Source organism: Colias croceus, chromosome 9 (genome assembly GCF_905220415.1).
Source record: "Colias croceus chromosome 9, ilColCroc2.1".
Classification (NCBI taxonomy): domain Eukaryota; kingdom Metazoa; phylum Arthropoda; class Insecta; order Lepidoptera; family Pieridae; genus Colias; species Colias croceus.
The window spans coordinates 10,710,292-10,727,736 of NC_059545.1; the positions used below are offsets into that span (position 1 = coordinate 10,710,292).

General features: G+C 35.3%; 1 protein-coding gene across 1 annotated transcript; it reads left to right on the forward strand.

Moving 5' to 3' along the window:
* Window positions 1-555: 555 nt before the first annotated feature.
* LOC123694325 (regulator of MON1-CCZ1 complex) lies at window positions 556-17,242 on the forward strand. The gene is made up of 12 exons (XM_045639735.1): window positions 556-753; window positions 913-1,283; window positions 1,493-1,614; window positions 2,149-2,267; window positions 2,563-2,676; window positions 3,030-3,162; window positions 3,555-3,655; window positions 3,964-4,121; window positions 4,656-4,800; window positions 14,891-15,133; window positions 15,441-15,642; window positions 17,039-17,242. The coding sequence occupies exons 1-12, from the start codon at window positions 634-636 to the stop codon at window positions 17,092-17,094; spliced, it is 1,884 nt and encodes a 627-aa protein (XP_045495691.1). The 5' UTR covers window positions 556-633; the 3' UTR covers window positions 17,095-17,242.
* The last annotated feature ends 203 nt before the right edge of the window (window positions 17,243-17,445 follow it).

Sequence of the window (17,445 nt, forward strand, 5' to 3'; positions counted from 1 at the left end):
AAACTAGAGGCTTTTTATTCAACCCGATTGAAATTAAGTGCACATGCACGTATTTGTTTAAAAACTGATATTATATTACTCTATGTTCAAAAACATGACTGCGTTAGTGCGTTGTCGTGGCAACCACATCGATTCTTTATTAATTTATCCTGTAATTTTATCGCAGGCTCTATCACAGGCAGCTATGAATAAATTAATGTATCTCTATTCACAGAAGTTCCGTCTAAGGAATCTTTTTAAAATTCAAATTCAAATAATTATTATTACAAAATTTTGTTTTCTGTTTGCTGTTTCGCCCATATATTTTTCATTATATTTTAATGGTAGAGATGTCTAGTCAGTCAGAATTTTAAAAGAATAGAACCACAATAGAACATTTACTTTGAATGTAAATCATAAATTACAGTTTAATTTAATCATTTAGGTACAGTATGCAGTACTGTATGCTTACGATACAGGCTATTTAAATAGGTTGTTAGATAAATTTTACACACTACTTTATAATCTGTGGGGTGAATGACATTTGACATTTTAGAACGAGAAATCAAAGTCAAAATCAGATGTGAGATGGTACTTTGCGATTGTTTTGCTTGTTTTTGTTGTTACAAATAATTGAAAATAAACACTTAAAAAATGGCAATATTTTGCCTGAAAGACAGCGACAAATACTACTTATCCCTTTCAGAGCAGCCAAAGCGATTTGATGCCGATAGTCCAGTAACGAATGTATTTTTTGACGATACAAATGGACAGGTTGGTTCGATGTATTTTTTTCATTCTTTTTTAATTCAATTAAGCATTTAACATTTTGCTTTTTCTTTAGGTAATATGGTATATTAGGTAATTTGTATGTAAAAATTTTGAAACAGAATCGTTTCTAAAAATAATTTTGTGTTCTTTCGTGATTTACAGGTTTTTACTGTCCGATCGGGGGGTGTAACAGGGGTCACGGTCAATGGAATGGATGACTCAAAGAGCACATCATTCAGAATGGAAGATAAAGGACCTATTATTTCTATAAAATTCTCACCTGACCATAAAGTACTGGCCATCCAAAGAAACCTTGAAGCTCAAACTCCTATGGTTGAATTTGCTAACTTTAAAGATCTTGCGCCAACAAATGTTGAATATAGTCACACATGTAAATGGAAAAATGCAAAGATTTTGGGCTTTGTGTGGCCAAAAGTGAACGAAATTGCCTTCATAACAGACCATGGGATAGAGCTATTGCAAGTGTTTCCTGAGAAAAAGCAATTGAAGACATTAAAAAGTACTTCATTCAGGTTTGTTTGTTTTAAATTAGTTAAATATACAATGATATTAAAGTAAACATTGAAAATCCTTGCTTATGCAATCATTTAATAATTAATTCCTAGACATTATGGCCTAACTGCATATTAGGGAAACATAACATTTTAACAAAACAATCTATGTTACAGTCAAAATCATAGAGAAACTTGTAACTGCAAATAGTAACTTACGATATTTCCAGCGGGGCCTGGTTCTCATGGTGCGCACAAAGCAACATAGTGCTGCTTGCTGGCAACAATGGTGCTTTACTTCAACCTTTCTCTCTCAATAACTCCACTATTACTAAACTGCAAAAATTGGAATGTAAGTGCAAAACTATTTAATATTCAATTTGAAATCATTACCTTAGGTATGTGAACTAAAAGAGAAAAAGAAATTTGTTACAGTGAATTAAGCGGGTCTGAATTTCACTTCATCATTTCAATTTTTCTATTCTAGTAAAATATCTTGTACCTACTTTGTAAATATTAAGGTTTTATTATTTACTAGCTCTGCTCCGCGATTTCACCCGCATTTGTCCGCTTCTGTTGATCTTACCGTGATAATATATAGCCTATAGCCTTCCTTGATAAATGGGCTACCTAACAACGAAAGAATTATTCAAAATGGACCATTAGTTCTTGAGATAAGCGCATTCAAACAAACAAACACACTCTTCAGCTTTATTTATTTATTTATTTACTTGGAGCACCAACAGCTTATACAAAAAAAGTTATATGTAGCAGTTCGGATAAATACATAAAGCCAATTAAAGGTTCTCACGTATAGAAGATTTAAATTATTAGATATAAATTAAATCAAAATAAAAGACAAATATTACATTAATTTCAATTGCAGTAGATTCCTCCAGACCAGTAGTAGAAAGAGATGTGTTTGTATTGCGTCTGTGTGATGCATCATGGTGCGCTATATTCAGACATGGCAACCCTGTTACCGCTGCTGCTGGGCCTACAGAGGTATGAGTTTACAATTATTCACTTTTAAAATTCCTATATAATAAATGTATTATGTAGTTGTTTGCTAATAGAGTTGAAATCTGTTGTTGCTAGTCAAAAATATTATTTCCAGATGAGCAAATTGTAACAAGTACTGAAATTTTATTAATTTGAAAGCCTGTCATTTTTGCTGTGCCTTTAACAGTCTATTCTTGCTTATAAACAAATAAAACGTATTTGGGGCTTATCGAAAAAAAAAACAAATTGCAGCGTGATGACTTAAAAAATGTCTATAAAATTATTGTTTTATTTACAGGTATGGTTGATGCCAATCTCTGGTAGTCAGGGCATTCAGCATGTGCTGAAAACAGGCCTGGTGGGAAGATTTGCTGTCAGCGTTGTAGACCACCTTCTGGTTATTCATCATCAGGTAATACTGATTACTAATAACTTGATTCTTTCTTGTGTCTAATGTGCCTAACGGTTTTAGAGAAATTGATGATTAAGATAAATTTATTTGGAAGATGTTTACATCAATTATTAGATAATATAAATAGGATTTTGACTGTTTGCGTGCGCTATGTAATCTGTTTATTTCAACACTCGTTAAATTTCAATTCTATGTAGGTAATGTGTAGTGATTATCTTCATGTTAAATTTTATCTTAAATCTGACACTTCGATTGGCATACAAATATAACTAATCACATTTAAATAAGTATTATATTATGTAAAACATGTAACAAAACTGTAACATGAAACTAAATATTATTAATAATTACAGTCTAGCCAAACATCACAACTATTTGATATAACGGAGGAAACAAAAAGAGAAGGCAACATTGCAATGCACTTGCCCATAGTGCAAGGGATATCTATGAAACCGGCGCTTGTTGATGGACAGGAGTGCCCTATGTGTATCCTCTTTATAACTACCATTTTTAAAAATTAAAGTTTAATGAACTCAAAAGAAGGTTTCAACGAATCGTAATAAAGTTGCATTTCTTAGTAAATTTTTAGTTGATAAATTAACCCATTGAGCCCCAGGCGGCCCGATCGGTCCCAGACACAATAGATTTTCTATTGTGTCTGTGGTACCGGGGCCTGAGTTATTAAAAGAATAGTCTGTAACATAAAGTGATATAATCAATATAAATTAAATTTTATCTAATTTGAAACAATATTGAAAACTAAAATTCTAATAGAATTTTCACTGAATCATAGATGTGAGTGTTGCTGTAAAGGAACAAAATCTTGTTAAAATAATTTAATCTATTACTAGGGTAATTTTCTTAATATAACACATTAGATTCTGGCAACTGGGTTGTATTTCAACCAGATTATATCATAGATGCAAGACTGGGTTGTCTATGGAAGGTGCAACTTATTCACTCTGGACTGGCACATAATGTAATAATCCAATTTTTTTATTTTTATGCTAATCAAATAATTTTTACGAATAAATAAAATATTTTGCTTGTTTTTAACATCGTGCTACAATTTACTTTATAATGATGGTAAAAATACAGGTAATAATTATTTTTATTGGTTTAATAGAAATGGGATTAACCGTAACAGATAATTTTAGTTTTTACGCAATCAAACTATGATTTTATTTGGTCAAATTATCTGTGTTGCTCATAAAAAAATAATCAAAACTGTACAAACTTCTACAACCTATGTTTCATATATTTTAATAATTATAAAAACAATTACAGGTACCAAAAGACGAGATATCAAAGATAGTGGCTGTTCTATTAAGGCGAAAGAACGGCAAAGACGCGATCTATCAGATATTAAACCAGCTGGTCACCAACGCGGGGACATATCTTGTTGAATTGTCCAAAGTGTTTGATGAAATAAACGCTGTTTACAGGTATTTTGATAATCTTTACTATTTACTTAGAAATTAACAAATACGTGTAGCCTTAAATGTATTATTTTTAAGTTTTCCGGAAGACATTGACATGTCTGACCATAGCAGCAGAGTATAGCAGCAATTATTTAAAATGTTGCAAGCGATAAAAGAAATCTTGTTCAAAAATGATTTATAATATTGCGGTAATTAAAACGAAATAGATTAAAATCGCTTTTTAAAACGTCAAAAAATGTTCGTCTCGATGTATAACATTCATTCAGATTCACACCTAATGTCGTTGTAGTAAAGTTCCAAGGCTATTAAATCGTTTATCATAAAACTCTGCCTCATACACGCATGGGCAGAGTTTTGCTTCGGACATTTTTTTTTATGTCAGAGCAAGCAAAGGAGTAGGTGGGCCACCTGATGTTAAGTGGTTACCACCGCCCATAAACACGAGAAATCATATTCTTTGTTACGAGAATGTGATTATTTTCGTTTCCTTTAAGCGTGATTGTGAGTGTAGTTGTTGATTCAAGTGAATATAATCAGGAAATGGGCAGATTTAGAAGTGGCCCGCAACACAGCGGGGCACGTGGGCGACAAGTGCGCGGACACGTTCCCGGTGCTCATCTCGCAGGCGGATCTCTGCGGCCACGTGCTGCAGCTGCACGCGGATATTGACCACCTGGTGCAGGTGGGCTGCTCACATATACTTACACAATATATCAATATTTTTCTGTTGTCAATTAAAAATTAAAAGGCGAAAAAAGATTATACGACAGCCTTAAAAAAAGATTCGATACTTTGACTCTTCATGCCCGGTTTGTTTGTTTACTTTAACTTTACTTTTGACTCACGTATTTGTTATTTTAACCCATTGAACCCCATGCGGCCCGATCGGTCCCAGACACAATAGAAAATCTATTGTGTCTGTGGTTCCGGGGCCTCAGTTACTACCTGATCTTATTAATAAGCCGTGAATCGGGCCTTATTATTCCATTCTACTGACTATTCTACACTTTTCTGGGTATTAATCTCTTACCCCATTTCCAATCGAAGCGTAAAAATAAAAAAAGGAGTTAAAATAAATATTGCAATTGCCTCAATCATTGTTATTTTCGATAGATTGCATTAGTAGTATTATAACATTCAATATTTTTCTTTTAAGGAATATAGAAACAACTATTTATTTTTAATGAGGTTTTAATTTATTTTTCATGAAATCTATGATTTGGGTTCAATCATTAAATCATAATTTTCTCATTTTCTTTCTTTCTTTCTTTCTTCTATTTTATTAATTTAAAATTAAATGCTAACATTATTTAATCAAAAAGATTTATTTGCATTACTTAAGTGATGTTCGAGCAGCGAACAAATATTTTATTTTAAATTACTTATTATCCAAAGTTACATTACATATTACAATAATTGAGCAATAACGTAAATGAGGTCAAGCTGCCTCAGCAGTATTATCGTGCGACGGCCGAGCCGGCCGAAAAGCGCAGTTCTCCCTTAGCAGCGCCCGAGTGCTCTATCCGCTCGAATCCGCGTAAATCATATATAATTATTAGCAGCCATTAAAGTGTTCCCAGTTGTCCCATAATATCATAGCATCATTAGCAGCATTTATAGCGACCTAAATACAGTCCACTTTCGATGTAATACGTAAACCGTACATTTTCGAGCCGGATTAACGTAAAAAAGTGTGCCGCGTCGCGAGTGTAAAGTGTGACGTGGAACCGGAAATCCACGTGTCCCTTCTTCCCCCGTGATATTTATTCAGCATATTATGATCTTATAACCAGCATACTAGCAACAAGCAAGCAGCATATAATTCAACAGCAGCCAAAATTAGCATTTTTACGAGACAAAATCCAGCATTTTCAAGCTATAAAAGAGCTTGCGTCAGCTCCACGTGTCGCCAGTATATCGCCCCGAGCAAAGTACAGCCAGCCAGCAGCAAAACCCCTACCAGAATATCTAGCAGCAGCATTCGAGCAGGATAGAAATTAACAGAATAGCAGAATTAGCAATTATCTATAAGCGACCAGCAATTGGCATCGAGCATTCAGCAATCAGCATCTAGCAATCAGCAACTATTAATTAGCAACAGACAAGCAGCGACCGAAAATTAGCATCTAGAAATCAGCAAGCAGCAAATAGCCATCAGCAATTAGCAACAAGGAATCAACAACCAGCGAGACGTAAGCCAGCTGCTTACGTCACCAGCACGTGCCGCCACGCGTCAACCGCCACGTCAGCCAGCAGCAGCAAGCAACCTAAGGTATCCGGGGACGTAGCCACGTCGACCGTATCCGAGACAGCCAAGTAAGAATTTTCCATTTTATTTTTTATTTCTACCGTTTGATTATTTTATATTAAAATGGAAGCTTTATATATGGCCCAACTGGAGATAAAGGAGAAAATAAAGAGGTTATTAGCGAATTTTAAAAAAGATAGTGCAGAGCGTAAGAGTATCGACTATTGCAGACAGCGTTTAGATATATTAGAATCTTTATGGGATGAATGCCAGAAAAATCATGAAAAGCTTTTAAAATATGAATCGACACAGCATCAATATTTTATGCGGGAAGAATTTATTAACATTCACGACATTTATATTAGAACAAAGGAAGCAATCAGTGAAGCATACGATAATTTTTTATTACAAAAGCAAGCCCATCTAGAGCCGAAAGCGGGAGGATCCGCTTTAGAAGCGCAAGCGACGCCTAAGTCTACAACATTTCAATCACGGGGGACCAACAGCAAATTAGATGATTTATCTCGAAAGCAGGAAGTCAATTTTAAAGCATTCATCAGAGCAGTGAGCAATATTGATGTGAATAATTTGGAGGAAAAGTGGGAATATGAAGACTCTCTTCGTATTCTCCACAATCGATGGACAGCGGTGGAAAATCTACATTGGGAGATAGTCGGTGAACTTGGAGAGGAAGATGAAGCATACGAAATTAATTTTACTAAACATGAGAAAATATATATCAATACAAAGAGAGCTATAAATTCGAAAATGTGTGCAACAAGTCATAGAGATAAATCAACTCCGCAGATGGATATACCGACATTTTCTGGCAATTATCATCAGTGGGTATCATTCAAAGACCTTTTTAATGAAACTATACATAAAAATACATCAATATCGAACGCGCAAAAAATGCAATTTTTGAAAGCTAAAGTAAGCGGGGAAGCCGAGCGCCTTATACAGCATTTGCCTATCAGCTCCGACAATTATTTAGTTTGTTGGAACATCCTAAATCATCGATTTAATAACAAGAAGCTAATTTTTACATCGCACGTTAACATATTTCTCAATTTACCTAATATACAACAGCAATCATATATAGCAATCAAGAAATTACATGACGTCACATTAGAAAGCTTACACGCTATAAAGAACTTAGGCGTAGATATAACTACTTGGGATCCGCTATTGGTACATTTATTATCGCAAAAATTAGACAGCGAAACTTATTCTGAATACGTAGAATCATTAAAAAGCACTCGAGAGCTCCCTATACTACAAGAATTTTTGGATTTTCTTGAGAATAAATTTACATCTCTTGAATCATCACGAAGAAACCAAAATTCAGCAGCAGAACAAAGATATTACAGAACATCAAACCAATTATTAGCAACGAACAGACAACCTATACATATTAATTCAAATAGAATTAATATTAATAGCTACTAATACTAATATTAATAGCACTAACTGTCCACAATTTATTAAATTACCTTTTATGAATAAACTTCAAACGGTTAAGCAATTACGTTTCTGCATTAATTGCATTTTTGATCACAATGGGAATCAATGTACTTCCAATAAACGGTGTCATGTGTGTGCAGGCCCACATCACACGTTATTACACGAATGTTTTAAGCAGCAAGCTAGCGAGAATTTTAGAAATAAAAAATTGATGAGTAGCAACACCCAAAGACAGGTGTATTACAGCCCCAAAAATCAAGCGAATACGTCTCAACAAGATGATTCTGAAGTACTTTTAGCCACCGCATTGGTAAAGGTAACAGCTGAAGATGGCAAACAGCACATAATGCGAGCACTGATCGACCAAGGGTCTCAAATTAGCATCATAACCGAACGAGCAGCACAGCAACTGGGCTTAAAACGCCAACAAAGCAAAGGGATCGTCCTTGGTGTAGGGGGCCAAGAAAACAACTGTCGTGGAAAACTCAAGATTAATTGCCAATCTATATATAACAATTTTACCTTCAACGTCGATACATTCATCATGATTAATCTTATAAAAAATCTACCTAATAGATCGTTTGAAAAACCCGGCTGGTCGAAATGTATAGCGCACTTAAACTTAGCAGATCCAGAATTTAACAAAAGCCGAGCAGTAGATATTTTATTTGGAGCAGATATTTATTCATACATTATGCTAGATGGGATCATTCGAGGCCGCGAAATATCACAACCACTAGCACAGCAGACGCAATTGGGTTGGTTATTATGTGGAGGCAGCATAAATACCTTCCATTGCAACGTTATTTTGAATCACATACAAGAGATTCAAGATTTTTGGAAAATAGAGGATATACAGGAGCAAAATGATATGTCAGCGAAAGATAAGCAATGTTTAGATTATTACTTAGCAACTACAAAGCGATTAAAAAACGGGCGTTATGAAGTAAGCATACCTATGGAGGATCAAGCGTTACAAAAATTGGGATCGTCTGAAAAACTAGCATTAGCACAATTTATGAATTTAGAAAATAAACTTAATAAGCAGCATGAATTATCGGAGCAATACAAGCAATTTATGAGCGAATATATACAACTGGGACACATGAAAATAGCAGCGTTAAATTCAAGCGTACAATGTTTTTTACCACATCATGGGGTACAGCGAGCAGCATCCAGCACCACTAAACTACGAGTCGTATTTAATGGATCAGCTAAAACCACGACAGGCTACAGCTTAAACGACCTTATGCACAAGGGACCCAATATGCAAAAGGATTTACAAAGTATCATTATCAATTGGAGACTATACCGTTACGCCTATACATCTGATATTGAAAAAATGTATCGACAAATATTAGTAAAAGAAGAAGACCAAAAACTTCAACAAATATGGTGGAGATCAAGCCCGGACCAGCCTATAAAAGCATATCAATTAACAACTATCACTTACGGAACGAAAGCAGCACCTTTCTTAGCAATTATGACGTTGAATCAGCTAGCACAAGATGAGCAAAATAATTTCCCAAAAGCAGCAAAAAGCATTAAAGAAGAGTTTTATATGGATGACTACATCTCGGGAGCACACACAATTAGTGAAGGTCAGCAAAAAATAGCGGAGGTGAATCATGTACTTAGCGGAGCAGGGTTCCTTTTGAGAAAATGGATTGCAAACGATAAGAGCCTTATTGAAAACATTATCAGCGAAGAACGAGACGAGCAATCAACATTTATGTTTAAAACGGAAAACACGCCGAAAACCTTAGGCCTACGATGGGACCCGATTAGTGACGTATTTGTATTTGACTATGATAGCGTAATAAATGAATACTCAGCAAAGTTAACGAAAAGAAAATTATTATCGGAAATGTCTAAGCTATTTGACCCATTAGGATGGTTGACACCGCTTACAACAAAAATTAAGATTTTATTTCAAAAAAGTATGGTTACAAGCAGATCTTGAATGGCGTGATCCAGTCTCCCAAGATATAAAAAGCGAATGGATAAAAATAAAAAAAGAGCTAAACACGTTAAAATGTATTAAAATTCCCAGATGGTATAAATGTGATGAGAATAGCACAATTGAATTACATGGGTTCTGCGATGCCTCAATAAAAGCCTATGCATGCGTCGTATATGCCAGAGTCGTAAAAAATAGCTCAATCTCAACTATAATAATAGCAGCAAAATCCAGATTAGTACCGAATAAAAAAGAAGTATCGTTACCTAGATTAGAATTATGTGCCATGGAGTTATTAACAAAGTTAATGAATAAAATAAAAAATAGCATCAGCAGCACAAAAGTTGAAATTTATGGTTGGAGCGATTCAATGGTAGCCCTTGGTTGGATCAACGGAAACCCCGACCGTTGGAAGCCCTTTGTAGCAAATCGGGTAAAGAAAATTCACGAAACAATGCAACCTCAATCATGGCGCTATGTAAAAACGAAGGAAAATCCAGCTGACGCAGCGAGTCGAGGTCAAACAGCATTACAATTAAAAGAAAACTTATTATGGTGGCGAGGTCCGGGATGGTTATTAAGTTCAGATTTTAAAAATAAGCAGCAGCACACTAATTATACGACAAATTTAGAAATAAGAAAACAAGTTAATATTATTCAAAAAGCATACACATCAAGCATAATAGATCATTTATTATACAAATATAGTTCATTATTAAAAATAGTACGAGTATTAGCATGGATATTACGAGCGATTACACCGTCATTAAAACAAAGGCCGACGTATCTCACATTACAAGACGTGAGAAAAGCTAAAACAGCAATTATTAAATATGTTCAATCGACTGAATTCTCAGCTGATTTAGAGCAATTAAAAAAGGACAATAAATTACGATCTAATAGTGCATTATTAAGCTTAAATCCATTTTTAGATGAAAATGGTATTTTAAGAGTTGGAGGACGTTTAAAAAATTCAAACATCAGCGAAGATATGAAACATCCAATAATTATTCCATATAGCGGGCGTTTAACGGAACTACTTATAAATGAAGCACACGAACTTTCTTTTCACGGTGGAGCAAAAATTACTATTTCAATTTTAAGGCAAAAGTACTGGATAATCAAAGGATATCGAGCAACAAAAAAGCAACTTCGGACCTGTATCACATGTAAGAAGCGAGAACCTACAAAATTACATCAACTAATGGGAGATATGCCTAGCTATCGTGTCAATCCAGCTCCTCCGTTTTATCATACAGGAGTTGATTTTACGGGATTCGTCAACGTCAAGATTAATAAAGGTCGAGGAGTAAAAACCACAAAAGGTTACATAGCGTTATTCATATGCATGGTTACGAAAGCAGTACATATAGAGATAGTTTCCGACCTCAGCAGCACAACTTTCATAGCGGCTCTGCGACGCTGCTGAGACAAATGGAAGATAATTGCATATTTTGACATGTCTCCATATTGGCAAGGGAACAAAGCAGCTGAACTTTTATCGGATTACTTAGAAAAAACCTGCTCTAACATGAATGAATCAAATCACTGCCAGACTATCTTGTTACAAATACGTCACGATTACAATGAACTCCAATACTACAACCAGCTGTTACTGAATCAGCATTTCGACGCGCGGTCAAGAACCCGGCGCGGTCTTTTCAATGCGGTCGGCTCAGTGGCTAATTCATTATTTGGAGTACTTGATCAAAGCTTTGCTGAGAAATATGAACAGGAAATCGAGCTAATTCAAAATAACGCAAATCATATAACTCAACTTTGGAAGAACCAAACATCGGTCCTAGAAGCCGAATTTAACATCTTAAAGCGAACAGAAAAAACCATAGAAACCCAGTACAAAATGTTTAACAGACATTTAAATATCTTAAACAACAAAACAAATATAATCCAATCTGAAATTGAAACCATTCAGGAAGTAACCTTATCAGCAATAGCGTGCAACAATTTAATTCAGAACTTACGTAGAATTCAAGATACTTTATTGGACACTACCACTGAAATTTACCACGGCCAGATAAATGTACACTTATTGTCACCGAAACAATTGCGCGACGAGCTGCAAATTATATCCAGCCAAATATCCAAGGACGTTACGTTACCAATAGAAAACATCCATACAGACCTATATAAAATCTATAAATTAATAAAAGTAAAAGCTAGAGTTACCGAAAACTTTTTTATATTTGAAATCCTCATACCATTGATTAGCCGGGACAATTTCCAACTATACAGACTGATACCCGTACCCAAGCAAGTTAACAGCAATATGATAAGCATAAAACCAATAGCGGAATATATTTCTATAAACATAAAGAGAGATGCCTACATAACATTAACCCTAGCCGAACTACAAGCATGTCAAAACCAAAATGATATTTATTTTTGCCAATTGCATGGTCCCATAATAAGTTTTAGCAACAATGAACGTTTTTGCGAAATAAAAAATAACAAATGTGAATACAATATAAACAGCTGTAAAAGTAATTGGATACAATTGCATGATCTAACTACATATTTATATTTTCAATGCGATACTGCACACATACGTATTCTATGTGATAATGACATACAGTCGCGCCAAGTCAGCAATGCCAGACTTATATCACTGAGTAAACAATGCATAATAAAGGGACATGATATCACTCTATACTCATTTAAGCAACTTGAAAACAAGCTATATCTGAAACCGGACATATTAGAAACCAAATTAAATCCCATCCACAATCTGATTAACTCTGCTCTGCCTATCACAAACTACTCTGACAACGAAGAAATCAATACATCATTAAAATCTCTTGGGGAGAAAATAAAAATTATGAAAAACGCTGTCGATGAAACGGATACCTTAGGTATTTCGCAACACGACCTACACCAATATGCCGTATCATATGGAACACTAGCATTAACAATATTAGCAAGCATCTTTTTCTTCGTGTGGTGGCGAAGGAGTCGAGCGACTCCACAGCAGAGCGTCCCAGGAGCCCAACAGCAGAGCGTCCCAGCAGCGCAACAAACTATTCAGTCTCGGACAATACCCCAAGAGTGTGTCGATTCTAGTGTGTGCGTGCATCAAAAAAGTGTTACTAGTGTTCGTGCGTCTCCCTTACCCGAGCGGGGAGAGTGTATCAGTGAAGTAGCGTCATGTGAACAAAACAGACTCAGACGATGGGCAAGTGCGCGTTTTAAAAGGAGCGATAGGTCGACATCGCCAATAGCTAACAAACGCTCTGCTATAATAAGTGACTCGGTGGTGGAAATATAATCTCTAAGCATTATAAACATTTCAAGACTTATAAAAAATTAATATATATCTTCTGTGGGCCTCGGGAGCATGTTCGAGCAGCGAACAAATATTTTATTTTAAATTACTTATTATCCAAAGTTACATTACATATTACAATAATTGAGCAATAACGTAAATGAGGTCAAGCTGCCTCAGCAGTATTATCGTGCGACGGCCGAGCCGGCCGAAAAGCGCAGTTCTCCCTTAGCAGCGCCCGAGTGCTCTATCCGCTCGAATCCGCGTAAATCATATATAATTATTAGCAGCCATTAAAGTGTTCCCAGTTGTCCCATAATATCATAGCATCATTAGCAGCATTTATAGCGACCTAAATACAGTCCACTTTCGATGTAATACGTAAACCGTACATGATTCTTAAAAAAAAATCAATAAATGTTATCTGCGTAACGGTTCACACTTCACAGGTGACCATTGCCATTCTTATTTAAAAACTTGGGGATTGAAAACGTAAATAACATCACCGTAATACGATGATACATGTCACGAAATTTACAAAAATATTTAACATAATATTAACGGTGTGAAGCTAATCTTTATTTAATAGAAAAAGCCAAGTAAAGTCATGGTGTTTGAACCTGTGGCTTACGTCACACAAACATATTATGTTTATTATATTTTACAGTATGATAAAATATGTCGCAATTCTATGTCGATTTTATGAGTCCGGATGTTTATCTTTGTCATAAAAATTAAAATTGACATTAAATTATCAAAGAAACTTATTTTTACCAGATTTTTGGTGGACCAACTAGGAATATATTTTCCTTATGTTATATATTATGTATGTAAATCTTCTATCTAATTTGAGGAGCGCCTAAAGTATTGTTAATATGTTCCACGTTTTTAAATTCATATTCTTTGTTCCACTTCAAATCGCGTCTACACAATTATCATTAAGAACATTATTTTATATTATTAGCGGGATATTTTCTAGTGATGAGATTATTAGTCAACTACCCTCGAATGGAGAGGATTTACAAAAAAAGCTATCCGGGCAAGCTGGAATAAATAATTTTTTTTAATGTATTCAATAGAAAGTGTCAAAACCACAGTTACATTCTATTTTGTTATGTGGTAACAAACTACCGCGTCTTAGACAGGGACACGATCCCGACCGCCGAGCTCTGCACGCTCGTGCGCTGTTTTCACTCCGACCTCTTTTTTATATTACTAGCTGCTCCGCGCGGTTTCACCCCCGTGGCTCCACTCCTGTTAGTCGTAGCGTGATGATGACCCTATAGCCTTCCTCGATAAATGAGCTATCTAACACCGAAATAATTTTTAAAATCGGACCAGTAGTTCCCGAGATTAGGGCGTTCAAACAAACAAACAAACTCTTCAGCTTTATAATATTAGTATAGATACAGAATTGATTTATATTTATCATTAGTACATTTATGATATCTATTTAATTTCAAACAGGTGGTACCTAACCGCCTACCTATCCTCTCTATCCCTATTCCCTATACGTAACGCGTGGGCGGGTGGCTTGCGTGCGCTCGTGCGTCGTAGTTTATCCCAGTTTTTTATTGATCGTATACATTACAGATATATGAACATTTATCATAATACTAGCTGCGCTCCGCAGTTTCACCCGCATTGCTCCGCTCGTGTTCGTCTTAGCGTGATGATATATAGCCTTTAGCCTTATCGATAAATGGGCTATCTAACACCTAAAGAATTTTTCAAATCGGACCAGTAGTTCCTGAGATTAGCGCGTTCAAACAAACTCTACAGCTTTATAATATTAGTATAGATGTATGTATCTCTACCAGGTGGTAACCGCCTACCTATCCTCCCTATCCCGGCACGACATGGTGGTCCAGCACGCAGCAGCTGAGCTGTGCGTGCGTGCGCTAGTGACGCGCGGCGCGGGCGGGCGGCTGCGGGCGCTCGTGCGGCGCGGTTGCCTTGGCGACGCGAGGCCGCTCGCCTGCCAGCTGCTCAGCTTGGGGCATATCGATCCCGCGGCTGCACAGCTCGCGCTGGATATGATGTGGCGGTTGAAGGCGTATGAGGTTAGTGATGGCAATAGTGGAATGGGTAGATTTAAACAGTGAAGCTAGTTTTTTAGGATATAGAAGAACTCTGCTTATAAGCAGTAACTTTTACTGCCAAATTTGATAATTTTAAATTTTTGGGTGGATTGGATATTGCGGTTTTTCATACGATACTAAAAGCTGAGTTAACTAAATAATTACGAGAGGTTGTAATTTTCAGCAAATCATAAAATTTCATCAATGCTGTAGAGCTGATACGAGCAGAAGCTTGACATGTTTTACACGACTTGACTTTACAGTGGGATTTATCGAAACTATATTCCAGGAAATTGTAGAAGTGCTACTAAGCTGGAACGAACCAGTAAGTGCACTTGGCGCTGCTCGGCAGAGCGGCGTGTCCGCGTGGGGCGCGCTGGCACCCCGCAAGCTGCTCGCGGGGGCCGCGCGGGACCCCGCCTTCAGAGCGATCTACCACGCGCTGCTAGCGAGGAACGAAAGGCTGAGGGGGTCGCCGCACTTTGTTAAGGGTGAGTGGTTTGTGTTAGCAGGTAAAGACTAGGGGAAAGGGTCGCCGCGCTTCGCTAAGGGAGGGTAGTTTCGAATGTATCAACAGGTAAAGACTAGGGTAAGATATCTCTACATTTTGTTAATGGTAAAGATTTGTAAAAGACAGATAGCGGCAATCGGGTTTTGCAAGAATGAAAATTTGGTGGCTGGTCACCTATTACTGTTCTCATACCAAATAGAAATAATATACAAACAAGCAAGGAGCAGCCGAGAAGGCGCCATACTTAGAGTGAGAAAGCTTTGAGTATAAGTAGTAGTAGAAATTCTGATGAATTAATTTCCCTGTGACATTGCGATCGAATAACAATTATTATTATAATTTATTCGTTTACAGATCATCAAGACAATAATGTAATGAACACATGATCTGAAACACGTATGTTCAAAATTTTGACATTGTTTATCGCCACTGTTTAATTGTCGCCGTTATCTTTAATATTTTAACCTCTTATCACTTCGAATGTGATCACGTTGTTATGGTGTATCGCAAAGTCATTGCATAGAGTAATTATGCGTCAGAGACTAATCGATCACTTTGAAATCAAGAAATAAACAACCTTTTTATCTATGAATGAAAGAAATTCAACTAAAAAAATTGCTAGTTTTTCTATTCTTTAAAAATTTATAAAGCATTTGAATCTATACTGATGTAATTATTTGCTCAATTTACTCAATTTCTGATCCGCGTATCATATGCTACAAAAAAGTGTATTAAATTTATAGTGTTTGTGTGTAACATAGCGCCAGAACTGATGATTCTATACGAATGAGTATCTAATGTTCTTGACATGCCTTATTTCCCAAAACTCTTTTCATCTCTGTTTTGGTGGTACATTGTACAATGTACATATAGCTTGAGAAAAATTATATAATTAAAATTATTATATAAATAAAAAAAATACAATATAAAATTGCCCGAATCTGGCAATTTCATATTGTGCCAATTTTTTTTATTTTATAATTTTTTTTTTTGTGTTGTAAAGCATAATCACATTTTTCAGTTAGGTAATATAAATTATTCTACATAATTTAAACAATACATTATCTATATCTCGTGAATAGGTCAGGTCACGGCTATATCTAGAACAACCATAAGTTTATATAATTTTATGGCTTTCTGTTATTATTTTAGCGAAAATAAAAACTGTACAAATATAAGAGATAAATAATAAAACCGAGTTTATGGACCACTAGCTGTGTGACCCAGTTTTTCCTACGAAACGCTTTATATTAGAGAGTCGGTGTCGGTGGTTTAGCCTTGAAAGCGTAACAGACAGACAAATAGACGCCAATTATTATGGATAATGCTAATCTTAATATCGTTTATTAATTTACTAACTTGTTTTTTTTTTTCAGGTGAACAATGCGAACAGTATATTGAATACTACAAACAACTTATGGCAGATTCGTAGACAATAAAGGTTGATCTAAATCACTAGCTTTAATTTGAAATGTGATTTGTAATTTAATTGTAATAATTATTTTTGTAAGTACCTAGTTATGATCCTCCAAAAATAATTAATTTGATTTTGTAATTCATAAAAATTATATATACCTATATAAGGCAATTTGATTAAAATAATGTGCTTATAACTATTTTGTTAAATATATTTATCCTTTTAAATTAATTTTACATCATGGTAAGAAATAAAAACTGAATAATGGAAAAGCGTTTGAAAAATGTTTATAAAGTGAAATTATAGAAAATATTGTATAATATAACATGTTATGTAAAAATTAATATTTTGTTAATATTTATTTTT

What these genes read in the sequence shown, in the direction of transcription:
- LOC123694325 (XM_045639735.1), top strand. Translation starts at nt 634, where the DNA reads ATGGCAATATTTTGCCTGAAAGACAGCGACAAATACTACTTATCCCTT. An exon ending in TTCTGGTTATTCATCATCAG is followed by an intron (nt 2,677 to 3,029) that starts GTAATACTGATT and finishes TAATAATTACAG; the next exon opens with TCTAGCCAAACATCACAACT. An exon ending in TGGACAGGAGTGCCCTATGT is followed by an intron (nt 3,163 to 3,554) that starts GTATCCTCTTTA and finishes ATAACACATTAG; the next exon opens with ATTCTGGCAACTGGGTTGTA.